The sequence below is a fragment of the Seriola aureovittata genome, chromosome 7 (assembly GCF_021018895.1).
Source record: "Seriola aureovittata isolate HTS-2021-v1 ecotype China chromosome 7, ASM2101889v1, whole genome shotgun sequence".
NCBI lineage: Eukaryota > Metazoa > Chordata > Actinopteri > Carangiformes > Carangidae > Seriola > Seriola aureovittata.
In genome coordinates this window covers 1,678,075-1,706,051 of record NC_079370.1, presented here as the reverse complement: position 1 = coordinate 1,706,051, position 27,977 = coordinate 1,678,075, and the positions used below count along the sequence as shown (strand labels likewise).

General features: G+C 43.9%; 1 protein-coding gene across 8 annotated transcripts in view; it reads left to right on the top strand.

Moving 5' to 3' along the window:
• The first annotated feature begins 980 nt into the window (after window positions 1-980).
• Window positions 981-27,977, top strand: part of LOC130172345 (DNA-binding protein SATB1) — a 62,397-nt gene continuing 35,400 nt past the window's right edge. For 2 of the 8 annotated variants that reach the window (XM_056381008.1, XM_056381002.1), the window contains exons 1-6: window positions 12,740-14,001; window positions 15,346-15,584; window positions 18,598-18,774; window positions 19,713-19,839; window positions 21,850-21,900; window positions 23,246-23,369. In XM_056381008.1, coding sequence (XP_056236983.1) covers window positions 15,371-15,584; window positions 18,598-18,774; window positions 19,713-19,839; window positions 21,850-21,900; window positions 23,246-23,369 — 693 coding nt within the window. In that variant the 5' untranslated portion in view covers window positions 12,740-14,001; window positions 15,346-15,370. Of the gene's footprint in view, window positions 1,445-12,739; window positions 14,002-15,345; window positions 15,585-18,597; window positions 18,775-19,712; window positions 19,840-21,849; window positions 21,901-23,245; window positions 23,370-27,977 lie in introns of those variants that run through there. The other 6 variants (XM_056381010.1, XM_056381005.1, XM_056381003.1 and 3 more) reach the window with 5 other exon arrangements.

The window sequence follows — 27,977 nt, the reverse complement described above, 5'->3', positions numbered from 1 at the left end:
AGAAAAGAAAAAAAATCAAATTATTCTGCTCTCCACGTAAATTTTTTTTTTTTACAAATTTGCATTCCTTAAGCGTAGATTTATATTTTTATTTTCTCTTTTTTTTTTTTTTTTTTGGATAGGCCCGGGGAAGGATTCTTAAATGTGATGGAGAGGCTGTTTTTGCGTGCGAGTGTGTGTGTGTGTGTGTGTGTGTGTGTGTGTGTGTGTGTGTGTGTGTGTGTGTGTGTGTGTGTGTGTGTGTGTGTGTATGTGATGGCCGGAGTTAAACTAAGTTGAAAGACAAAAGAGCAACAGCTCTCACTGATAAAATAAAAGTGACTCTGGTTCAGTAGAAATCTTCATTGCAGAATAGTCAGAACAATAATTATTTTCCTCTAAAACCTTGTTTAAATTGGTGAAATTAATTGAAAAAAAAAATAGCTTTCGGCAAACACAGCAAGAGAACAGACTGCAGTATTAGCCTCTCTTTCAACAAGCATTGTTCAAACTTAATTATTCTTGCAAACTTTTTTTTTGTGCGAACTTCTTCTTTCAAACAAATCAACCCCATCTGCTTTAATAAACACGCTCTTTCATGTCGGTATAAGAGCATGTGATGTATATACCGCTGTATACCGGGCTGCACGGTTTCATATGCCGCTCAGGTGTGCGCGGAGCGGAGCTGGCAGGTTGCCCTCCGCTGTTAAAACAACAGGCTCCGACTCTATACGGAGCAAAACGCACGTCGCTGCGCGCAGTCGACTATTTACCAGACTTTTTTCCCCCTTCTTCTTCTTGACATACAAACATGTGGCGTGTAAATATGAAAATGAATGAGTGTGAGAGCTCTCCTGGCAGTGACTTCTCTCTCTCTCTCTCTCTCTCTCTCTCCCTCCCTCTCTCTCTCTCCCCTCTCTCTCTCTCCCCTCTCTCTCTCTCTCTCTCTCTCTCTCTCGCTCTCGCTCTCTCTCTCTCTCTCTCTGTCCCCGGAGATCAGCGCGTCGGAGAGGAGCGGCTGTAAAAACCAAAGTGGGGCAATGAGACAAGCTGCGCCACAGCTGGCAAATCATCGATTTGAGCATCAGAAACGGGGAGGGGCGGTTCGTTTACCTGCCACCCTCTCAAAGCAGCCCTCCTCACATGCCGCTACTCTCCTCTCCTCTACTTCACCCCCGCTGCCCGCAGCGCACGGTTGCTCACATTTCTTGCGCTCCATCCGCCGTGTGCGCTCCCCAACTTCAACCTCCGCCAGCGCGGTTTCTACCAGACGACTTCCCTCCCCTCCTCATCCGCAGGACTTTTGACTTTTTAAAACAGTTTTTTCTTCCTCCTCCTCCTCCTCCTCCTCCTCCTCCTCCTCCACAGAACAGTCGCCTATTTTTGGATCTCTCGTGGAGCAGTGACAAGAGGTTGCTCAACTTTTGATGGAAAACAAGAGGTCGGGCGACTGCTGACTTTAAAGGTACGGTCCTGTTAGTGTACAGTTTCTCCTCTGTGATCTGCTCGGCTGTCATTCTGTCACATGCCTCTGTGTGTGTGTGTGTGTGTGTGTGTGTGTGTGTGTTTCTTTTTTTTTTTTACTGTCTCTGCGTTTGTTTTAAATCACATTTTTTATTGCATGACTTATAAAAAATACGGCGCCTCTCCTTGGAATTAGAAGGATAAATTACTGGCAGCTAAATGAATTAAAAGCAATTTTACAGACCTATCTTCCAAATCACTTAAAACCCACACACACCAAAAGTGGCTGCTCGGGTTTAATATTTCATAAAGAGAGAGAGAGAAAAAAAAAAACAGACTATGAATGTCACGCTTAATGGTAAATATAAATGCACGCATTCAGAACTTTTATTTATTTATTTTATTTTTTTGACATCTAATTTTAAATGTGCAGAAACAGGCCTGTGTCATTTCTGCACGGATAAGCAAAGCACTCGTGATATTCGCGGGGTTAAGTACATGCATCTCCTCTAATTCATTTAACAACTTATTCAGCGCGCGGCAGAGGAGCAAGAAGTGATGCTGCCTCCGCTGCTCCTGACCTCAGGACTTTAGGAACCAGGGATGGGGTTTGGTTTTGGTTTTGTTTTTTGTGGATAAAGTTGTTTAGAGTTAAAGGCTGATTCTTCTTTCATTATTTTTTTAACATTTAAAACAGTTTATTTTTTACTCTTTATAATGAAGTGTGTTGTCAGACATGTCTATTTGAAATGCTGAAGCTATTGCAGCCCAACTGCCCATCTACTTTTACTACTTTTTATTAGGCCATTAGAGCCACTTCATTTATTCTCTCCATATACTTACTATTTAATTACGTGTCAACTTGCTTCAACACTTTTATTGCTGTAGCATGAAACACTTGGTGTGACTGTGAGAAGCACACTGACTGAGCCACAACAAGGTAAAAGAAAAAAAGGAAAGTGTGACCCACTCAGAGGGAAACAAACAGTTAACGGGTTTATTACTGTCTCTCTGCCTGACTTGGTCTGAGGCAGTCAGAGAGATGTGATGATACAGAGATGGTGTAGTAATGCTGTTTGGTCTTCCTTGCAGGTTTTGTCACAGTGCTGATAAAGTAATTTCGGGTACAACCAGACCTTTGTGTAAGTGTGTGTTTGTGTGTGTGTGTGTGTGTGTGCTTGAGAGAGAGATAGAGACAGGGAGCTCAGTTATGAGAAGATGTATTGCCATCTTAAAAGTGCGTGGGCACCAGTGTTTGTGGTTTACAGGTTTTTAAAGGTTTCACTCTCTGCTCCTTTAGAAAATAGCTGACAGTTCACACACACACACACACGTACACCAGCATGGTGAGTGGCTTTCACTTAGATATTAAACATTATTAATATATATATAAATATCAGCACAAATACACTGATGTCAGATAATACATGGTGTTTGTGTTGTAGGTCTGTATGTTGGGCCATGATGAAGTGTGAAAACGAGAATAAAGTGCAGAGAAAATGACACTAAAATCCGGTGAACAAAGTTTGCGTTAAATCAGAAACTCGATCAGATAATTAAAGAGCAATTATCCTGAAATAATCTTGGGTTTTCGGTGTCACTGGTTGTTTATTATCTCACTGCTGTCGTCAGGTTGTTTGCTTTGCTTGCTCACATGCGATTACGAGGTCAAGCGTGGCACCTCAGCATGGGAAAAAACGGGTTATGGCTCAGCACGGTGCCTTTTATCTGTTACAGATCGGTGGCAGCTCAAGGTGCTGTGGCTTATCTGGTCAGTGCCTTTTGACAGCAGCGACACACAACTCCTTTCCTGTCTCATGCTGCCATGTGTCACTTCTGGTAACAGTGCTCAGACAAGACGAAAGCCTCAACGGCAGCTTTGTGAACGCTGAAACAAAACTTCTCGGTTTTACTGCTCAGCTCTGAACCTTCATTACATCCACTTGTTTTTGTTTTTTTCTAATCACTTTGTGGTTGTGAAAGTGGCACGGAAAAGCTCATGTACGTTGTCCACAGCAGCATCCACTTCTGCTTTGCACGATTTTCTCTGCATAAACTTGTTTGACAGGAATGATAAGAATCAAGAGTGCAGGGACGGCGGCGCTGCATTTGACAGTCAGGTCACACAGATCCAGCAGAGAAGCCTAAACATCTGTCACTGCTTATTAGCATGTTATTAATTCCTTTGACTGTGTTCTGTCATGTTCACAGTTCTTACAATAACCAGACTGTGATTTACTATCAGGAAGAGACTTGGGAAAACACCCAAGTGTTTCCACCTCTCTACCTTAACCTTGTTATACTCAGATATTGTGCCCCCCCCCCCACGTCATACCTTAGTTTTGTTTTCATTACAACTAATCGAAACTAGTGCACGCTGCATTTACTGTACTGTAGTAGTGTAATAGCAGGAAATCAGCTTGTAATGTTCTCAAACATTCAGGTGTCTCTTGGTGTGTTTTCCTTTTTAAATCCCAGCCACACTTTTGCATCACAACCCGAGGTCGCCGGTGCTCACATCCCACGAAAAGTCCTGCGTATCACCAGTTAAACCTTACACCCCCTCCAGCGTGGAACAGATTAGTTAAGTACAATACAGCGGCTGCATGTTGGCGTGCCCAGCCCTCGCTCATCGTCACTGTTAATATATGTTGAAGAGCAGGTTGTCAGATGAGAGCAGAAGTAGACGGCAAAGTTTGTCCTGTGACCCTGAGAGACCAATTAGTCTGTACAGTGGAGAGAACAGGTTGTTGTTGTTGTTGTTGTTGTTGTTGTTGTTGTTGTTGCTGTTTGGTCTGTCCTGAAATGATATTAAGGATGCTTCATCACTTTGCTTTAAAATTGAATTACGCTCTGAAAAATCAGTTTTATTGCTTTCAGGTAAATAAAAATGTCCAGGCAAAGTTGTTGTTCCCACACACACACACACACACACACACACACATAAAGAAAAGAAACCTCTATCTTAGCTCTGTGCTGGGGCTGTGCTTTGAATTCCTGCAGCAAAAGATGCAGATTATTAAAAACCCCTACTGTTGAGTATTTGCTGGGAGTTTAGAGCTGGGCTGTGCCTCACTTTGCTGAGACTGATATCTCGGCTAAAACCATTAATCGTCTTTCTTTACCACCTCGATAATTATCACTGTAGCAAAATAACAGCTCAGCAAACAGTGAAATTATACCTGTGGTAGGGAGCAGAGTAAATACCTGTTTAGCTGCCAGCAAATGTATTTATTAGACTGTCGCCAGTAAATAAGAGGCCTGTCTCGTTTTTTAATGTGTGGCTCTTTGGGGATTCCATCCCTCCACACACGTCCCCCCTCTCCGCCTCCCCCCCTCAATCCCCCCCCCTGTATGAAATAGCTCTGTTATGATTGCTAATAGTGGAGAAAGATAACAATGATTCCCAACGTTTTTTTTTTTTCTGTTTTCTTTTGATGACATGTTGCAACTAGTTTTTGGGAAGAGAAAAGGCTGGTGCGTTAATAGGGACTGCTGCATTCCAGGGCTCAAAAATGTAAGAAAGCCCCCCCACCCCCCCCCCCCCCCCACCCCACCCCTCTGCTCTGATAGTTATAGACATGCCACCCTGGGTGCATGCTTGGTGTGTGATTCGGGAGTTACAGCTCATTTTGTCATTATCTGGAAAGTTCTTTATGAAGACAGAAAACGAGAGGGGAGAGAGGGGGTTTATGTTGTCCCGGCATGTTGGGCTGCATTTATTCTGGCATATGCTTTGCATAGTGTTGATCCAGATTCCTTGGCTTAGTGATAAAAGCGTCACATTGTCTTCGGGTCCTCACAATCAGCCCCGTTTGTCGAATGGGTTGGCGTGTCCTTCCCGGGAGATAAAAAAAAAAAAAAAAAAAGCAAAGTCCGTCATGTCGGTTTTGTCACGCTTTTACAAAATGACATCCCTCCTATGTTAGTATTTTTTGTATTTATTTTGTTGCTGTTCTTGTTATTTAGCGTGCTTCATGCTACCGTAGCAAATATAATTTAAGAAAGCATACACGTTTAAGTTTTCACGGTTCAAATGACATTATTACAAGTCTCAACGTATGTTTTTTTTTTTTTTTTTTTCTTGGGAAGAAAAAAAAAGTCATTGTCTTTTATTCCGTTGCTTGTCTTCATCCGATCTGTGTAGGTTTTTCTGAATCCTTTGTTCAGGGGAAGAAAAAGAGAGCGATTTAGAGGAAAGCGCATCCTGCTAAGATCAGGTTGTTAATACCCACCCACATACTCCAATGAAACAATTTCAACAGATACTGTATTCTCTCTCTCTGTCTCATACACACACACACTCACACACTCACACACACACACACGCACGCACACACACACACACACACACACACACCCTTGCCTTATCAACTGTTTTGTTCGTCTGGATGGATGATGCATCCTTTGACAAGGGATTAAATATGCAAAGAAAAATATGTAGATAAAGAACCACATCCTTAAGTCTGCACCTCTCATTCAATACTTCTGCCTAAGCCTCGATATTAAGAGCTGCCCCCCCCCCCCATCTCATCTCTCCCTTCATCTCAGCGTCTCTCCTTGCACACTGAGGCGAGTAACACCATCCCATCACCTGCCTTCATTTCCTTAACACTCCCAAGAACTCCCCACAAGGCCCGGGTACTGTGCCCTTCACCGCCTTTGCCCTACTTCAGGAAAAACCCAGCAGGACGTGGCAACCTTTCTCACCCCTTCAGTCTGTCCTCTCTCTGTGCCACAAAGCCATCTACAGTATCTCTTTCTGTCTCTTATACACACACACAAACACCCCTGTCTTTCTAACTCTATTAACTGTTTATTTGTTGCGATCCACGAGGCAGAAATTAGAGTTTAATTATTTGGTCATGTGATGACCAGGGTCCAGCGAGCAGTGACAGAAAAGTCATTTCTTTAAAAACGGCCCTGCGTCTGATGCCCGTTGATTGTTCTCTGACTAATTGGTTTCATAATTCGATAAAGGCGAGGAGAGAGAGCGAGAGGGAGGGAGGGGGTGATAAACAAGGCGGTGAAGGGTTGTGAATCATTAATACAGATTCCTGTGACACAAGACTGACCCGGCGTGGCTCAGTGGTAACTCACAGTCGATGTCAACCCGATGACACCGAGGCCGACTGCGTCGTCAGGGTTCAGGCCGAGGCCCGGACCCGGACCCGGATGGAAGAGGCTTCCTTTGACACAGCCGAAGGAGCGCTCGCCGCCACCGAGCGGATGTGCATGCGTCTGCATGTGTGGCGTGCATCTGCGTGGGAGTTGCATTGTGTACAGTGCACACCACACACGAGAAGGGTGGGTGTCGAGAGTGGAGAGTTATGAGGTGAGAACGAGGGCTGCGAGCGGAGCTTCACCGAAGGGGGGGAAGAAGAAAAAAAAAAAAGCGTCCTAATGTTTGTCTTCCAAGGCAACGCAGAGACCCGTCGAGGCCAACTGGCGTTAGGCCTTCCTGTTAGCAGACCTGAGGTGGAGACCACTCGCTCCGCTTCTATTTCTGTCGACTTCATGTGATTATAAAACAATTAAGCACTTAGGAGCCGACTCTCAGTTCATTACATCCCCCTTGTTCTTTCTTTCTCTCTTTTCTACTTCCTCCCACACCGAAGCGCGGACATATGAGAAATGTAGAAATCACCTTATTTCACTAGTAATTGAAAGCCACACTCGCTGTATTAGAGGCTAATGGAAAACATGAAACTCATTTTATTTGGAGGATATGTTCATTATGAAATATTTAGTCTATCTGTGCTTACCTCGCAACAACTGATAAAGGAAATGTTTCATGGTCCACAGATGTCTGAGGGAACATTAATAAACCACCTTGACCCTGAACTCCGTACAGACGTGAACCTTGGTTGCGTGTTTGTGCATCAGTCGTGCAGGAGGATTCATTTAAAATAAATAAGGCGTCACTGACAAACAAATGTATTTCAGAGAAGACGGGGAGTAAAATGAAACCCTTGCATACAACATGATGACGCATGGCGCTTGTTGTGATCACTGAGTGTCACTGAGATCTCAAATTACTGGACTTTCCATATTGTGTTTCTTAGACATAACAAAATATTTTGTTTTAATAGAAGTATAGTATGTGTTCTGTAACGTATTTTGAAACTCATTTACCCACATAATGACCTAAAAATGCCTCCGGCACTAAAGCCTCCTTTTGGTGCGTTTTCATTCACAATATAAAATTAAACCAGGAATTGTCGATACAGAAAATAGTATCTGCCTCTTCATTAATTCATAGTTTTGTTTAGACAAGAGACTGATTTCATTTTTTGTCAGCTTTACTACTCATTTAACAGCTTGTTGGTTTTGCACGGCATCTTATGTACACCACCCTCGTTTCCCTTTTTTTCACTGTACATGACATCTTTATGTCTCACTGAGGTTCGTCTGTGCACCCACACTGACGCAGCCGTGTTTTGACACGTTCCCCCGACAGATTATTTAATCCTTTGCAGCTTCTAATAATACCATTATGTTTTATGTGTGTGTTTTTATTGAGGGAGACACTTGCAGAAAAGAGCTCAAAGTTGAACCACTGACAGCGCTTACCCCCGTGCTGTTTGTGCTGTGTGCTCAGACTGGATGCGCAGACTAATTTGTATTAGTAATCCAAATAATCGTATTAATGCCCATTAGACGCATCACAAGTGGCGAGCATGAAGACATCACAACACCTACGTACAGTAAAGTGGCGGCGCCGGCTTCGCCTGACGCAGCGCTTCTCAATGCTGAGCCAACAATGATACATTATCTTATTCATTTCCCGCCTTTGTGTCGATTATTAGTGTCTTTTTTTAATGAGACACACATCTTATTTAATTCCTCCTGAGATATAAACATGTGGTTTAAAAGCAGCAGACCAGATGCGATAGTTTAGAGAAGTGTGTTAGGGTAAAAACATACAGTATCTGTGGTAATACACACAGAGGTGGTGACATGTATCTGCGGTGTAATGCTATGACTCCTGCCATTTAAATATGAGGTGTCTTTTGTTTGCAATTGAGCATTCAGCTTGTCATGTTTCTCATGTCATATTCCATGTTTTCTTTACAAATGTAGCCAACAGGCACAAAATACTGCAGGAACAATTACACTCGTGTACATGCGCAGCACACACACCACATACTGTATCTCCCCAACACAAAGCCGCACAGGCTTGTAAAAACCCACCTTGAACAGAGCTAAATCTGTATTCAGCACATGATTATAACAGCACACAGCTAGTATTTTTAAACAGGCTTTCTGTGTTTCAAAACCCATTTTTTCCCTCTTTTCTTTGTGATACAAAACGGTATATGTTAATTGATAATCAGCAGTGTTGATTCAGTGGTGCATTCAGTGCAAATCTGTGCCCTTCTGGATGTCAGAGGGTTTTCACAGCCACATCGGTGCCAACCTAGCTGGCAGTGCCGGCACCTGTTGGCAGTGCCAAGGCCTGGCAGGGGTTATCGATGCTCTCTGATGGTGCCCGACAATCACAGTGGAAATGACTGCGGCTGCTTGCGTCATGCCAGATAGAAAAGAGCATTTGCCGACAATGGCTCGCTTTCACCGTCGCTCCTGTTTTCCGAACGCTGCTAACCACGGCCAAGGAAAAAAAAAACAACACAAAAAAACCCCCCAAAAAAACAAAGAGAGAGACGAGAGCTACAGTGAAAATCATGTAAAACACGTCAACGTGGAAAACATGTCAACATCCAAAATGTTGTGCAGTGATGCCGTGCAGGTCTAGGTGATACAAAATGATCTGCTGAGGAGAAGGTTTAGGTGTGTGTGTGTGTGTGTGTGTGTGTGTGTGTGTGTGTGTGTGTGTGTTGTGTGTGTGTGTGTGTGTGTGTGTGTGTGTGGCTGCAGCTTGTCTGTGCGATTCATGTTGCTACACATCGCAGTGACACCAATGAACCTGAACCTCCTGTTCTGGAAAAATGAAACACTGTAAAATGCTTCACATTCATTTTAGACACAAAATTTTTACTGGATTTTCATTATTTATGTTTAAAACAATTACAATAAACATTTCATCCTCTTTAATGCACCTATCTTACAGCAAGGAGCTCAAGATGAACAGTAACTTCAACATGATCTGTTCGTGAATTTCCCTTGGACATCTTCAGTGACTTGATTTTCAGAGAATCGGTGAATGAATCCCTGAAAATATAGTAATTACTCCACAGTTTGGGTCCTTTATTCAGACACATAGCAGAACCATTTAACCACACTGCACACCGCAGCTGTGTCTCCAGCTCAGGTTCATTGGTGTCACCGTGCTGGCAGCTCACTGAAACCCTGAGAATGGTTAAGATAAGAATTGATCACTGAATCTGTGCAGCAACCGCTGCTCGTGAATTCAAACATCTCGGGGTCTTATACATGCAGTTACAACAACTCTTCCATTTCCTGTTAAAAAACCACACTTGTGGCTCCCCTTTCAAAAAGCTGTCGCCCCTTCAAAACTTACACGGCGTGCTGACTAGGTGTCAATATTGCGAGGCATTGTTCCATCTCAGGTCTGAGAGGTGAGTTTGACTTTGCCTTTTTCCACTAAAGCGTCTTTACTGGTGTTCTCTGATGAATTTTCTAATGCAGCCTTTTTTGGACACAAGTGTGTATTTAAAGTGAACAACCTTTTGACCTCACATGGTGGAGGTGGATTTGGTTTCACAACCAGGGGTTGAATGAGGTGTAACTCGTGTTTCTGCTGCATCGTGACACGACACACCATCACTTCTTCCGTGATTGGTTGTTTTGACTTGTTCCAGTGTCAGCCTTCTTTTAAAAGGGCTCCAGTGTTTATTTCCCCTAAAACCGATCCACAAACACCTCCCGTAAATTTGAATGTTTTTCTTCAGAGATGTTCCATAGAGTTTTCTCCGACTGCCGCTGTCACCTGACAGTGGTTGCTGTGAAGCAGAGAAGCACACATCTTGTGGCGTTGCATTGTTTGTGAAACAGCAGCTTTGTCTGAGACAATGTACTATAACTGTATTTATGGTTTCACACAGAGACAATTTATATGCCTTGACTTCCTCGTAAGCAGGTAGCGGTGTGAAGCATTTCACACACGCCTGACCTCCACGGTTGGCTCATAACCTCTGGCTTTGTCGTCGTGATAGGTGTACACACTTCCTGTTTGTTTGGTTTCCTGTTTTTGTTCTTACACAACCTGGACAGACATACGTGTTCATTTTTCTTTGATACAGATATTGGCCTGAAGAGCTGGCTCATAATACCCACCTTGCTTTTTATATGGTCACAATGGTGATGATTATTTATATACTTTTCAGTGCTTTTTCTACATTTCAGAATGTGTGTGTAAAAAAAACTTTCCCCTGTGGTCTCAACTTTGAGGGAACCCCCCCCCCCCCCCCCCCCCCCCCCCTTCATAGGACCTAAAGGTGGAGACCTAAATACACCTCACACTAACAGACAGGATTGGTGTAGTTACAGCATGTGTGTGTTTCCACCAGATATTAGTCTTGGCCTTTGCTCACACTGTCACACTGAAACCGTTATTATTAGGCCACCTTAAGGTTAGGTACAAACACCATATCAGGCCTATATTGACAATATCAACAGAGATTACCTTGTCTGATATTTTTGCAGTTTGCTCGGCAGCTCCTCAGTCTGCCAGCAGGGAAAGGTTCATGAAATAATTACAATAAAAATAACAATAGCTCACACATCAACTTGAGAAAACCTTCCATCCTACCATTGTTTCCAGAAATTGTGTCGCTCTCCAGCCTCTAAACATTCCTCCTTTCACTTCTTCCTCCACTTTTGACAGTTCAAGGTTTTGTTGACAATATCAACAGAGATTAGCTTGTCTAATATGTTTGTATAATCCAGTTTGACATAATACGGTATGACCTGCTATGGAGGTAAAGCTTGTGAAATAATAGCAGAAGAATAACAGTACAAAAGCTAGGTGTTGAGATGAGGGACGTCACTCTTCTTTTCATTTTTTTGTTTACTGACAAGAAAATAGTCACTCGTAGATGTAGGGTTATGACATGCCATCAAAATTCACCTTTTTATTTGTAGTATAAAGAGGTTAAACTACTTTTTAGTCATAATAAAACCTTTTTCATGTGATTTTTAGAGCATACGTTATCATTAGGTGTTCTCATTTTGACCTAAATATATGACAAAGAGGAAAAACAATCAATTAATTTTGTTTGTTTGGTGTGTATATATATGTATATTTACAATGTAGTAGCTAAAGATTACACTGAGAACCCTCCAACTTGATATATATATATGTTATTGTGTATATTATAGCCATGATATGGTCTTTTAAGACTGAATGTAAACGAATATCTACTTAAATGTCTCCAAATTTACCCTCTGTCTTTTAGTTATTGTCTAAGAATTAACAATAACATGATTTTTTTTTTTATTAGACTGAACCACTTTTTAGGTTTTATGATGATTGATTTCTGATATCAACTCATAGCATATATAATAAGAAAAGAATTTACTCTTGCCAGTATAAAGAGGGAAGAGACTTCTTGGGACATGTCTATATTCTGATTGCACACATGCTATTTAAACAAACAGATGTAAATTATGGGAGGACTTGGTGTTGGGGGACACATCGGAGCTTGTATTTGTTGAGTCCTCTTTAGTTTATTTATGTCAGAATGACCAGCACCGACTGAGGGTCAGACAGTCCACCTTACCTTTTGCTCTTTCCCACGTGTCATTTTCATCATATAGAATATTTTGTAAAAATAAAAAATTGGTCCAAAGTAAAAAAAAAAACCCTTTAAATGAAGGTGTCCAGTGTGTGTGTGTGTGTGTGTGTGTGTGTGTGTGTGTGTGTGTGTGTGTGTGTGTGTGTGTGTGTGTGTGTGTGTATGTTAGAGCATCTGTGTGTTACCCTGTAATAAATGCAGGACCGCCTCACTCTAATCAAGCTGATTAAAAATTCCTGCGCGCACAGCCGGAAATCGCACCACCGTTCCCCTCTGTTGTGTGTGTGTGTGTGTGTGTGTGTGTGTGTGTGTGTGTGTGTGTGTGTGTGTGTCTGTGTGTGTCTGTTCTCCCTGTCCACTTTCTCCACTTTATTTGTCTCCGCCAGGACTTTCCGGCCCGCGATGCGCAGGAATTATCTTTGTTCCTTTTTTTTTTTTTTTTTTTTTTTAATTTTTGAAATAAGAGGGGGATTATTTCTTTCTTTCTCACACACTCCTCATCCCACACACATACACCCCCCAACCTCCTCCTCCTTTCTTCTCTTTTATTTCCCCCCCCCCCTATTTTCTCTGTTTTTTCTCCCCCTTGTACCACGCCATTTGAAATGAGGAGGAGAAAGGGAGAGCAGCGGCAGCAGCGAGGAGAGGAGAGGGGGGAGTGATGAGTCAATACAACTAATAATTTAATGGGGACAGAGAGGGAGAGACGGAGTGAGAGGGGGAGAGACAGAGAGGGAGATAGAAAGAAAAGAGGAGCTCCGTCCGGACGCCAATCCCCAACCAACAGGACACCTCCTACTATTACTATCGCAGGCAGCTCTCTCATGCATCCACAGCAAGCCTTATTTATGCTCGACATCGGAAAGTAAACCGCACTTTTTGACCCCCCTCTCCTTCTTTTTATTTTGCGAACCTGTTCCGACTGTCCGCATATCGGCTCCACATCGCCTCCAAACGCGATAGCAAGATCACACAGTCGGTTATTATTATTATTATTATTATTATTTTTTATTTTTTTCTCTCTCAGTCAGTCTCTGCCGGTAGTCAGATCGAGCTAAGCCGACGTTAAGCTATTTTTTTTTTTTTTTTAATGTACGTTAGTCCCCCCTCGTGAACATACACAGCGAGGGGTTTTATTAGGTCTCGGCGGCGGTTATTATTATTACAACTGTGTCCGAGGCTCTTTGGTGTCCACTGTGCGGCTGCTAACTGCCCCTGTGCGGCTGCCTGCCCGCCGAGAGCCGCCGTCTGGATGTGGCGGTGCGAACTAAAGCAGAAGTCGGCTTCACTTGTAACCGATGGACGCGGCTAACCGCTAAATGTCGCTGCCTCTACCGGGTACGGCTGCCGTTTTCTTCCTCCAGTTGGACGGAATTAGCTAACGTTAGGGGCTACACGGACACTACACACACACACACACACACACACACACACACACACACACACACACACACACATAACCGCTTACCAATGTTCGCCTATCACGGTCCATCTCCACCTCGTCGTCTCCTCCACAGACCCGCCGGGTTGTTGTTTTCTCGCTGTCAGACCTCTGAGGAGAAGAGCCGGAGAAAGCGTCTCTGCAAACACTGACTTGTGTGTGAGTGTGTGTGTGAGTGTGTGTGAGTGTGTGTGTGTGTGTGTGTTCGCCTTTTTTTTTTTTTTTTTTTGTTAAATAATCATTCGCTGTCATGCACACGTAGAGAAGAGATACCGAGAGGAAGCAGGAGTTGTTTTGGGGGGTTTCTTCTTCTTTCTTTTCTGCCCGGTACAAACTTGAAGAAGACGCGTTCCCCAGGCGGTGTTATATGCTCCCCGGTGCAGGAGTGCTGCGGTTCAGGTTGGTCTGGAAGCTTTTTCACTCAACTTGTCCTCCTTTAACTCCCTCCTTTAGGGGGTAATGTGTCCATTTGAACTATGGCTTCTGTATTTGTGTTTTAAGGTCATTAAAAAATCCTGACCTGGATCCGGACTGTATCCGGGTCTGGATTCCTTTGGCCCCCTATTTGTGGGGAATTAGTTGCCTCATTGCATGTGATGAATGGGGGAGTTCATGATCTTTTGCGTGGGGGTGGATGATTTTGCCCTTTTCACTCTTTGATAACAGCGTTCCAGTTCATGTTCATCAGCACCGTGCATTAACCTGTATGCAGCACCCACCCATGATTACTTTTCTATTGCAGTTGTACAAATAAACACATCTTATATTAGTCAAGTATCAAACTAATCAGATGCCTGACCACAAAAGTTTACCCAGGGAGCTTAAATAATGTATTAATTGTCAGCCTCAGTCAGGGGCTTTCTGTGTGTGCACTAAAGCACCTGTGGGCAAAGCAGCCATACAGCCTCCATCTTTCCTTCATATCTATTCCTCTCTTATCTTTACTTTTCTTTCCTCACTTTAACTTTTGATCACTACCATAATGAGTCAGCAACTGTCTATTTTGAAGTTTCCCAGAAGCTGCTTTTTCTCCCATCCCAAAGTTGTAAACTTATTGCTTTCCATAACAATCTCTCTGCGCTTGCAAAATCTAAAAGCAAAGTTCACACCTGTAAAGACATGTATCAGATTTAGTGTTTTTGTGTGTGTGTGTGTGTGTGTGTGTGTGTGTGTGTGTGTGTGTGTGTGTGTGTGTCTCAGTCACTGTGAAATGACGTTGCGGCCTTTCGCCTCCCTTTCCTTCCGAGCTGCGCCATGAATGTGAAGTCACACGAAGTGACTCAGAAACTGAATTACGTTAGTTTCCCCCTCTCTGCGTGCGCCACAGCAGAACCTTGTTCCTTGAACTGCACTGTATTCATTCAAGTGGAATCTCCTAGCAAATTAATGTGTTTGCACTAAAACCGGGGCTTGTTTGCCCCCTCTCGCATGGGAATCTCTAGCGGGACACCCATACATAATACATGCGTTGAAAAATGGGAACATTACAGTGGCACGAAAACGTCACCGTGGCCCGAGTCGTCATTACTGAAGCGAATTGACAGTTACTGCCGTAATGGGTCTGTTCTCAGAGGTCTCAATTACTTAAAGCACATTTTTTTGCTCTATAAAAATGTCCCTTCACGTCTTCACATGTCAGTGATATCAACTTAAAAGATTTTGTAGCTGCTCGTTCCTGTGCTGCTTTTATGCCGCACACATATCTCCGCTGACAGCTGAGCCATTCTGTTTCTGTCTCCCCAGGTGATAGTGAGCAGAGGTGCTGAGAATGATGGAACATCTCAGCGAGGCGTGTTTGGGCAAGGAGAACTCTGAGCTGGTCAACAGCATGGCAGAGGCCAAGGCCCCGCCGGCCAAGCTGCCCCGGCTGGAGCAGAACGGCAGCCCCCTGGGCCGGGCCAGGCTGGGCAGCACTGGGGCCAAACTAGCCGGGGTCCCGTACAAACCCACCGGCCACCTGCTGAAGACCTGCCACAAGAGAGGTAAGAGGGATTATTATGATTTCTTGATTCATCATTTACTCTAGCAAAAAGTTTTGTTTGATTTAAGGTTTGTCAGTCATCTTGCAAAAATGACAAAACATTAAATATTATTGTACATTTTTGTGGTTTGGACAAAACAGTCAGTTTGCAGACTTCACTTCAAGGTCTGGGAAATTGCAGGAGGCACTTCTGACTGTTTCTGATGAAACAAGTGGTCGATGAATTGATTGACAGAAAATTAATCACCATCCAGCAATGATACCAAACATGTACAAATATGAGGATTTGTTGCTTTTTTTTTTTGTCTTTTGTCACAGAACAGAATTTTCCGAGTTTGAACTGTCGGTGGGACGAAAACGAGCAGTTTGAATATTTCGCTTTCAGCTTTGGTTAAATGTCACGGGCATTTTTCACTTTTACAAAACAATTAATAAAGAAAATGATTGTCAGCTTAACCGACGATGACTATAATCATCCGCTGCAGCCCTAATTTTTGAAATTTCATAGACTAAACAATTCATAATTGATCAAATATTTGACAAAATAATCAATAAAGTAATTAATTGTTGGTTGCGGACCCAGTCCATAGAGACTGATTATGAAACAAATATACTTGAACTGAGTTTTATGTGCATGAGTAAGAAAAGAATAAACCATATAAATAGAGGAAAGCTATTTGAATGCAGTTTAAATAGCCCCCCTCCCACACTAACACACACACACACACACACACACACACACACACACACACACACACACACACACACACAGCAAACCCCCTGCTTGCACTCCAAAACTCTTAAACCTTTTTACAATGCTTCTGTAGTCATCTCAGCACACACACACACACACACACACACACCACACACACACACACACACACACACACACACAGCACACACTCCCACTTATTTGCCCAGACAATAGCTAATAGAAGAACACTGTGAGAATTATTCCTGTGTCGTGCTGCATAGCGCTGTGTCACTGCTCCTCTCTCCAACCACAGCCCTCCTGCACCGGCATTTGTTTATTAAGGGGAAGTTTCAGTCCTTTAAGAGCCATTGCTGTTTAAAGGGAGCCTTTACTTTGAGATTATGACATAGCTTTTTAATATAACTGGTGTCATCTCGTGAAAAACACGCCGGGCAAAGTTATCTGAAATATGAACAATTTTATGATTGTGTGTGTGTGTTTTTTTTTATTTTTTATTTTAGTGTGTTGGAAATGAGTTTGAAAACCTGCAGGTTTGGAGTTGTAATAGCACTTGGCCGCTAAGGCTCGTCTGTTTGTTCTTTTGGCTGGTTTGGTTTTCTTTGGGCAAGAGGGACTCAGGAACTCTTGGAATGTGGCTGTGTGAGTGTCCTCAGATGGGCCGTTTCTCTTATTTGCTCCTTTAATCTACATGTCGCGCTCCAGCTGAGAGAGCCTAATTTTTCACCTTCATCATCTCTGCTTCTCTTGGCCTCCTACAACGTTTGTTCCTCCTAGCCTCCTCATTGCTCTCCCCTCCTCTCCCCTCCCCTCTCATCAGTGTATTTAGCTTCTTCCTGGGTAAAGGGTGAAGCAGCCGATGGAGGTGGGCGGTCCGCCACGGAGGCTTCGCAGAGGGCCCACAGTGGGCATTGTGTCCGAGCCCGAAACAATATTTACAGCAGCCCTCTCTGGGCTCCCTGGAAACAAAGCCAGTATTGATCCCCCAAATGAACCTACACAGCAGTCTTTATTGTTAGATCTTTATCTATTAAAATCAGGGGAGGAGAAAAGCAGCTCTTTCAGCACATTCCCTGGCATCTGTCGGCTTATTGATTGTTTTGCCAGAGCTGTGTGCATCTTCTGGAATGCCTGGGATTGGAAAATATTAGAATGTGAATCATTTTAATCAGCAAGGACAATAAATGCACAGAAATTTGTCCAGGTGGCATTAGAGCAGAGACATACTGAGAAAGTAGGGCAACAGGCCACCTCATAAACGTTGCAGGATGTACTAAGTACAGTAAGCTAAAGATACTGTCCTAATCAACACTCATCCAAGAACATTTGAATAATCTGCTGCTGTTTTCATTCAGACCGCGGCTTCAAAAGGCCGAGCTTCCCCCATGGCTGAAAACTTCCTTAAATTTCAGAGATGTTATTTTAGCAAAAATGGCACATTGGGTGATATTTGCACAGTGGGTCCCTTGAACATTCGTCAGTCTTTGGACAAGGATTGCTCATTCCACCTAACAGCAGAGCCACTGTTGACACAGAGTTGTAAACCTCAGGGCGCAGAGGTGGCTTGGGATTTGAAGCGCTGCATCATGGGAAGATGATTTTGGGTTGGCAGGCAGAAGGAAAGGCTAATGTGATCCCAGCACCTCAACGGCGAATAAACAGTTTATTGTGCCAAAAGGAGACATAGGAGTTTAAGGATTTTTTTTTGTGGCTGCTACAGATCTATAATATGTAGATTTTCTTATTAAACACACGAATCATACTAGTCATTGCAGGCCATAGCGCAACATCTCTGTAATATTATGTCATCATCGTGAAGCCTGGAAAAGAAACATAAGGCTACAAAGAGGAATCCTCCAATAGTTAATAAAAAGCTTCTTAAAATGGGATGCAAAAACCATCCTTGAAAAAACTCAGGAGGAAGATCATGGAAAATACAAGACAAGAGAGCCTTTCTAAATAAAAAAGAGCAAAACTAATTCAGTTTCTGAATTGTGGAGGTTATCATGCACCTAAGGAGCGATTGATTACTCACCTTGATGTGAGAGTTTGCCATTGAGACTGAGAGGTGAGAGTTTAGGTGGGAATTGCCCAATAAAAGATGAAAAATGCCTTTGTGGTCCAAACTCTGTCCAGATCCTCCACTCCAGCAGCAATCAACTCAACCTCTATGTAACTTAATCATCACCACTAGATATTAATCTCGTCCCTTTTGCAAAAACATAGATAACTGAAGGTCAAAGTTTGCACATGAAGTCTTTCGGTTCTCACTCGTGTGTGTCTTGTGTCTCGGTGTCCTCAGGCAACATGCTGCCTGTGTTCTGTGTAGTCGAGCACTACGAGAACCCCATGGATTTTGACAGCAAGGAGGAGCACGCCGAGTTCGTCCTGGTGCGTAAGGACATGCTCTTCAACCAGCTCATTGAGATGGCCCTGCTGTCGCTGGGCTACTCCCACAGCTCAGCGGCCCAGGCCAAAGGTAACGGCTGATGTCACTCGTTGACTCTCATCATCATCTCTTCATTTTCTACCCTTGTCTGCCACTTTTTTTATTTTTTTTCCTTTGCTTTATCGCTCTAATGCTCATTAACGTCCTCTCTACAGCGTTTTCTGACATGCTGTTACTCGTGCACACATTCAAACACACACTCTTTAAGCCTCACTCACACAATCTGCGACCATAATAGCCTACCGCCAGCAGATCTGAAGCCACAGTAACACATCCTGACACTGATCCCAGACAGGAGATGCTCAAGTCTCTCAGGGGTCACACACACACACACACACACACACACACACACATTCCCACACAGTCTAAACGCAAACGCAAAAGCTTACCCGTCAGAATGTTTACATGCAATCTCTTTCTGTATATTTAAGCAAGTAAAACACACAAACACACACTCATACTGCATATATTTATATACACATACACTCAGTGACTCAGTAGGTGGGAGGGGCAGGTGGAAGAAAGGGTCTGCTAATTGCACTTGAGCACACACAGGCCGAGGGTGGCTGTTTCAAGGTGCCTCTTAGCGTGCTCTTTTATTATAGCCTGTCCATCACCCTTCAACACACACTCACACACACTCACACACACACACACATACATCCTAGGTTCACCTCTCCCATGAGCTGTCTCCCTTCTCACTTCCTGCTGTGTGGGCTGGAGCTTTTTTCAAGGTAGCGTCAGGAAAAATTCCTGCATGGTTGTTGTGATTGCAGCAACAAATTCAGTTTGTAAGAGTGTTTAGGTCACCAAACTACTTGTGGGGAGACTACCCGTGGCTTTACTCAGCACTGTTTTAAAATAAACTGATTTACTGTTTGTTATGTAGATTTGTGTGCTTTTGTGGGTCCATATCTGTCATTATTCCCATTCACGTGTGTGTGTGTGTGTGTGTGTGCATCATTCAGGCATGATTCAGGTTGGGAAGTGGAACCCTGTCCCCCTGTCATATGTGACAGACGCACCGGATGCCACAGTGGCCGACATGCTGCAGGACGTCTACCACGTGGTTACGCTCAAGATCCAGCTGCACAGGTAAGAAACACACACACACACACACGCACACACACACACACACACACAGGCAAGTTGTGTTTCTTTGTGCAGTTTACACTATGAGCACAAAAACAAACAATGTGTGAAGATGTGATGATGTTTCCCATCATACACAAACCAGTATTGCAGTGCTTTTATACATATAGAGGCACGGGTATACCAATTACACATACCACATACTGTGGGTTCAAAGGCAGGTGCCAGACTGCCTGGGCCCTGTGCATGTTAGAAACTGAGAATAGCTTTATTACTCACTCACACACACACAAAAAACAGACTTACTTTTCCTAGGAAGTGGAAAAAACCCATTTGAAAAACTGAAGAAGTGGTGCGATTGGTTTATTTGTCGGTGTACGCGTTAAGCGATGGGAACACAGATACCAAAATCATGCTCGCGTCCATGCTGACAGTGTAGCTTATACTGTGGTGAGCGATCAAGATTCATCTTTAGCAGCTGCTCTAAATTTAACTAGTAAGTGATGCTAACTAATGTGCTATTTTTGCTTTGGCGATCGGCAAAACTTAGAAGAAATATGATGATAAAGAAACAGTTTTTGAATCGAGCACTGACATAAAAAAATGAATGTGATGGGCAACTGGAGAGTGCATAGCTAAAAATGACTACAGCAGACGGATACAAGGTTGTTCATCTGAAATAGTAACATAAAGAAATCTGGCTACAGCGGCTATATTAAGTAAAATATATTTCTTCTGAATCTACGTAGCTCATAATAAAGAAGACCATCTTACACTGAGTAGCACTCGCTGTCTTCTGCCATCACTCACCATATTGTATGCTAAATGCTACTCTGTAGGTGTGAGGCTTCGCTGTATTTATACACACACGGCGAGAGCATACGAACATTTATAGACATGGACACAAACAGGCTCATATGTGCTCATTGACACAAAGCATACGCACACACACACACACACACACTCACACGCGTGCGCAGACACACAAACAACTGAGTGGCGCTGGTGTGGAGGCTTGTGCCAGCTGCACGCTAACCCAGTGTTCTGCAACCCTCTGGAGAGCTGTTCCCTACTCCTTTCCAGCCTCACTCTGCCTCTTCCTCTCTCTTCCCTCTCTCTCCTCTCTCCTTCTTTCTCCCCCCATCCCCACCACCGCCTCCCGCCTTCACCAATGAAGTAGACACACACATTGATGTGAATACGTCCACCAGCCAGAATACAGAAGGTTGTGTTTATTTCCGGCATGCTAGCCCTGAATGCATGGATAGCTGTCTTTCTCCACCACCCCTCTTTCTGTCTCTCCCTCCTTCCCTCCTCTTGTTCACGTCCTTCTCCCCAGAGGCTTTCTAGCTGCTGGAGCAGTTTAAGGTGTTCTGGAAAATCCATTGTTTGTGTGTTTGAGTGTGTGTGCACACGTGTGTGTGTGTGTGTGTGTGTGTGTGAGGCTGCGTGTTTTCTTACAAGCAGATGTTAGCGTCGAACGTCGCACGCATCCTTTTCTATTCCGCTGTTATCTCCTCGCTCGTAATGTTTCCAACACACCAACTGACTGATTTATGGATACACACACACACACACACAAACACACACACACACACACACAAACACACACACATACACACACAGTGGGCACTCATCACCTCTCACTCAGTCTCTCATCTCTCTCACTTGTCAAGTGTCAAGGCAGGTTTAACGAAAAGTAATTCAGCGATATGTTGCAATGTGAAACACATCGAACATATGTCTTGCACACGTGAAGTGTTATCCAGAGCGTACTGGGCGCTCTCACTGGAGCTCACTTCAGGTGCTCTAGGAGTGTTTCTCAGATAGAGCGGAATCCCTGCAGTTAGCGTCTCCAGAAACACCTAACGGCAAAACCAGTCTATTTGATATATAAATCTGTTTTGATGTTGCATTTTGTTGTCAGTATTGTTATTGTTTTGTATTTGTTTTTCCCCCCCTTTTCTCTCCCCACCCCGCCATCCCTTCAATCCCCCACCCCGAATGCTGCAGAAATCTAGCCAGTAACACCTTAAATTGTTTTGCCGAGCACGAGCCAGGAAGGTAGAAGTAACACGAAATAATAGTCGCCACATGCAGCTGATGTATAATTCATGCATCAATCCAGCAGATGTGTTGTATAAAGTAATTAACTAATCAGAACAATCAGGAGAGAGAGAAAGAGAGGGAGAGAGAGGGAGAATATGAAAGAGGGGGAGAGAGTGAGGCAGGCAGAGAGAGAGAGAGAGAGACAGAGCAATCTCCAGATGCATCTGCTTGATGCGCCAAATGAAATCTGTCTGTCTTGGAGGGGCGCTTGCAGCAGGAAAAACGAGTGGGGGCCCTCGTGTGTTCAGCTCTCTTTCTCTCTGGTTTCTTCTCTCTGTCTCCACCGCTCTGTCTATCTGATCGTTCCACTGATTTGGCCAATCCATCAATTCATACTTTAAACAGGGTTTGACTGAGACTGCAACCCCAGTCTACACCTTTGTTTTGGGGAGGGGTGGGTCGAGTAATTTGTTACCAGATTGCCAATTTGTAAAAGAACACTTGATTAGCGCTGAAAACGATTAGTCGATTAATCGATGTGTTGATCGACGGAAGATTAATCAACAACAATTTTGATAATTGATTAATTGCTGAAGTGTTTTATCAAGTAGAAATGTCAACATTCGCTGGTTCCAGCTTGTCATATGTGAGGATTTGCTGCTTTTCTCTTTGTTATTGTCTTTGGGATTTTGACTGTTGTTTGGACAAAAACAAGTAATTCTAAGACGTTATTTTGGGCTCTGGGAACTTGTGATGTGCTTAATTTTACTATTTTCTAACATTTTATGGACTAAACTGAAAAAATAATTGACATACGTTGAAAATAATCAGTAATTGCAACTCTGCACTTGGTGTTTTTATACATTGTTAAACCTACAGTATGCCGTACGTATTCTATTTCCCATTTTTAATTAATTTGAGGAACAGGATGTCATGCCAGATTGAGTCAAAAGCTCCTTTGAAATCAATGATGTTGGATGAGGAAATGTTGCAGTCTGGTGTAAAGGCTACTGCAGGATCACTTGCTCACACATGTACCTCCATAATTATATAGGTCAAATCTGTCTACAGATTTGAGGGAACTATCCAACACAGAACCAGATGAAATGATTTAAATATTGTGAATTTGTGGCTTGTATACTTTATTTAAGATACCATCAGGGCTGCTGGCTTTCCTTTCTATCTCCGTCTTTTCTCCATCTGAATTGTTTCTCATGCTCTCCCTTCACCCCTGTCTCCCCCTCTCCCTCCGCATCCCTATCTACCCCCCCCCCCCTTGCCTCTCCCTGTCTCCCCATCCTTATCCCCCTCCACCCCAAACCCCCGTATGTCCCCTCTCTCTCTCTTTCTCTCTCCACAGTTGTCCTAAGCTGGAGGACCTGCCGCCCGAGCAATGGAGCCACTCTACAGTAAGAAACGCCCTCAAGGAGTTACTCAAAGACATGAATCAGAGCTCTCTGGCTAAAGAATGTCCCTTATCACAGGTGCTGAAGCCCAGTCTGCTTATTAAAAAAAAAAAAAAAAGACAAAAGCCCAACCCCACCCCCCTTGCAACCATACCACACAACCAAACAAACACCCCTATCGCCATCACCTCTGTCTTTTATCCTTAAATTATCAAATGCCCTGAGTTTGATCAAGTGGGAAAGAGAATCGGCAAAGAAAACCCAAATCAATGGCTACTTTCATTTGTTTGTCGCATGATTTATTTTTTTTTATGGCCCCTTGACACACACACACACACACACACACACACACACACACACACACACACACTCATGCATACACGCACACACACACGAAGGGAATTGTATGCAACGGCAGCCAAAAAGCAGAGGTGTTGTTGAACGTATGGTTATTGTTAGATAAACATTGGCCCAAACCCAGAACGATCTGGATTGTTTTTGTTCTTTTTCTCATTTAGTTCATTCTCAACATTTCATTGCATCAGGCAGGAGATATCTACATTCACATGTTAGGTGTTATATTCTGGTTTTTTTTTGTTTTTTTTCTCTCTCTTTGTCGGCTGGGAGGTTGGATAGAAAGAAAGCACTAGCTCAGATATTGTATTAACAGGCAGTGTAGTCAGTATATCATAGAGGCAGCTCTGGAGTGAGTGGAATGAAACGGCAGTATATCTCTCACAGGGGCCAATAATGTGTGTATGTCTGAGTGTGTGTGTGTGTTACAGTGTGAGGAGATATGTGTGCGTCTGTGTGCATTTGCTGGACTGTGTTTGTGAAACATATATCAATGCACAGGACGTATATGTGAAAGTGTTATTTGTGTTTTGCATGTGTGTATGTGTATTTAGATCCAAGCGTGTGCGTAGGTGCCTTCAGTATGAAGCCAGCTCTCCTCCCAGGCCACCGTATGGTCACCTGGAGACCCTCATTTGCACTGCGTGTGCGGCTGCTCTGTGTGTGTGTGTGTGTGTGTGTGTGTGTGTGTGTGTGTGTGTGTGTGTGTGTGTGTGTGTGTGTGTGTTTGTGTGTTTAGCCGGGCATGAGCAGTGCGCTGATGATGTAAAGAGTCCCTGGGTGGCGTTCAGGCAGAGCCCAGCCCGGTCTGGTAATCACCCTGTTTACGGTCCATATGTGAAGACGGCTCAGAGGATCTAACACACAGACACACACACACACACACACACACACACACACACACACACTCACTCCCCCTCAGACACACATTCGCTATTTTCACATACACATCGGTCTCAAATTAAACTGAAGATTGTTTCAGCTCTCCAGTGAGGATGAAAGATGGTCCTGAAAATATCTTTAACTGAATTTGTTTCTTTGTTTCTTGTATGTATTTTAACAGCCAGTTTGTTCCTGAGTTCAGATCTAAATGGTATTAAATGGTCTTATGTTTACTGTCATGCAGAAACTGTCGCCAGCCATTGTAGATTTATGGGAGCTTCAGTCAAAATTAATTTTATATTTGTTATATTTTGCCTTTTTTACAAACTTCAAAATACAAATCCAGTTTTTAGGTTTTCAGTGTAATTTAAAGAGAAATTGGCAGCTTCGCTCTGTTGTTAATTCATACATGTATCTGTGTCTGCCTTGTTCAGACATGGCTGCCATGATGGTTTTTGACATCTGTTACTCTGTGGGGTTTCATGTGGCCTGCTACACCCATAGAGCGTTGGTTTGTTCCTCCTAAACCCAATTGGTTTTTGAGAGCGGTTGTCACATTTGAGGGATGTCCCCACATTGCCTCCATACATGATCTCCCCGCCCTTGTGACTGGTGACGTTTTCCGCCTGCTTGCAGTCTGATGCGGAGGTGAGAAGCCGAGGAGCATTTGGCCGACCCTCTGACTTTTCTGAGTTGACCAAAGAAGTGAAATGAGTGGGAGGGGAAAGGGGTGTTGCAGGAGGGAGCGGAGGATTGGCACCTTTTTAGGATTAGTGTTTCCTTGATATTCTGCAGCGTAATCCCAGACCGAAAGGAGAGGTTAACAGATGAGAGAATCACAGCGAGCGGGTGAAAGAGAATTAGCCCACCTCTGAACAGGACTCTGAAGAGAGAGGGAGAGGAGGGGCAGCAGAGCAGGGAGGGGAGGGCGGTGGGGGGTTATTTTGTGAAATGCTGCTTTTGTCCAGTGCCTTGTCAAACATTTAGTTTCATTCTTTTGCAGTGGGGAGTCATGCTTTGTGTGTTTGGCCTACAAATTACACAAGGAAACTCTGAGAAAATATATTCACTCATGCCCGTTGTCATTCCGCTAGAGGAACGGATTCTGACCTGTGAGATTCACTGTTAACAGTTTGAAGAGGCACCGCCAAAATAAAACTCCTGATTCTGCCTCAGTCAGCCAACCAGGCTTGTTATTTTCTTCTTAGGTTGCTACCAAGCTTAGCAACCCCCTTGCCCGTGTTCGCAGAAACTATGGCAACAAACGAGATTCCCCTCACCTCACCCCACTCTTTCCCATTGCCACCACCACCTCGTCTTCTTGCCCACCCACCCCCTGCTCACTCTCACTGGGCGGCCCCTGATGCACCAGCTGCTGTGTTGCGTAGCAGCAAATAGTCATCAAAATGCCATCTTTGCAGGCCTTCACCACCTCAGCTGCCATAGGCACAACCTGGTTGCCAGAGCATGTGTGTGCATACATGTGTGTATACATACATGTGTGTGTGTGTTTTAGATTGAGGGGAGGGGGGTCACCATACTTGAGGTGGATATGCGCCATAATTGAGCTGTGTTAGATGTTGGCGAGAGACAAGGCACAGTGTTGCAAATGGGATGCGCGTTTTCCCCAGCTGATTCAAGACATCAGGCTAAGTTGGAATGTGTGTGTTTGTGTGTGTGTGTGTGTGTGCGCGCGTGTGTGTGTTTTAATTGTGTATGTGCGTGTGTGTTAATCTACATGTGTGTGTGTGCATTTGTGTAACTGCACCATGTGTGTTTGTCTGCAGGGGTTGTGCTCAGTGTGTGTTTGCATTTGCCAGTGTGTGCTCCACACTTTATCGCTGGCAGCTGGGAGCCTACAGTACCTGCCTGCTGCAACACTATTCTGTTACACTAACACACAACCACACACAATCACACACACTCACACTCTCCTGTTCTCTCTCTCTCTTCCCCTCTCTCTCTTCCTGTCTCCCATGATGGGGTGTAGAGTAGATGTTGGGGACCGATAGTAGCCCAGTGCCACTTCCTGGTCTTGCTGATAAGCTCTCTGTGCTGCAGATGGCTATCACTTAAAGGGTCCATACACATGCTCATGCACACACAGACACACAGTCACTCCTACACACTGGCACACACACACACACACACACACATACGTAGCCATGCTACCTGTTGACAAGCCCTTGCACAGTCCTCCTGCTGGCACCGCAGTGGCAGCAGAGGCTCTGGTTATTTGCTTGATTTCACTTAGTGCGGATGCATGTGTGTGTGACAGAGCAGTGGGGAGAGCGAGAGAGAGAATAGGTGTGTGTGTGTATTGTTGCGTTCACACATACACGCAGGGCCCCCTGTGAGAGGTAGAGTGATGTATTGAGGGAGAGGGCTGATTAATGAGGAGCGTTTATTAGAACATCTGTGTCAAAGATGGCGGAGAAAGAGGGAGCGAGGGAGATAGAGAGAAAGATGGGAAGAGACAGAGAGAAAGGCACACCATCTTCTGCAGGCCTCTTGTTTGTTGCCTGGAGCTGCGTTAGCCCAGATATACTGTAAATAAAACATGGCAGGCTGGAGGAGAGGAGTTCATTATCCCCTTGACTTAAAGGAGAATTCTTCTTACTTTAAATATATGGTTTTCAGGTGCATCTTTGGCTCTCAGAACCAGGTTAAACTGGAATGTGTGGTTTGCTGCTTCACCAGTTGTAATCCCAAATATTCACTTTTTTTTCCAAGGCAGTAAATCAAAAGCAGAATCATTCATTCTGCTTTGCACTGGCTTTTTTCCACATCATGAGGAATAAACAGGAGTTATCATTTTAAAACCATAGAAGGCTGAACCTGCACTTGCTATTTACTTACATTTGCATGAATCCAAAATAAGGAGCTGCTTCAGGCATAAATCGATACTCTGCGTTCCTAACCCTAACCTGAACTCTGTCAGGGTTTTCATTGAATTGAGGCTGCTTTGCTGTGGACCCTTGCAAGTCCACATGCAGAACTCTTCACCCTCCTGTTTTTCATCATGACAGCATGATGCACCGCAGCATGTTGGCACAGATTCACACCCAGCTGCAGTCACCAACGTGACTCTCACCTCACTTTCCCATATTTGACTTCCTCAAAAAAATAAGCAGCTGAATGGGAGTGACAAAAAGCAGCCAAATCGACTTGTACCTGGTACGAGCAGGTACAGTGAGAGTCACGTCCATGATGACCAGTGGCTGTGGTTGGAAATTAAAGAACAGCGACACAAATGAGTCAACTCATCTTCAACATTCAGTTGCTTTTGTTTGCTTTTAGTTGCATTTTAATACTTTTGCACCAAGACTTGGCAGCTAGTACAGTCAATGTCTTTGAGAACTCTAGCTTGTACGTAACTCCTGTGTGGTAATATTGGTCCAATGGAAATGTTTCATCCTATAACTCTTTGTAGATAGAGGCTGGTTAAAC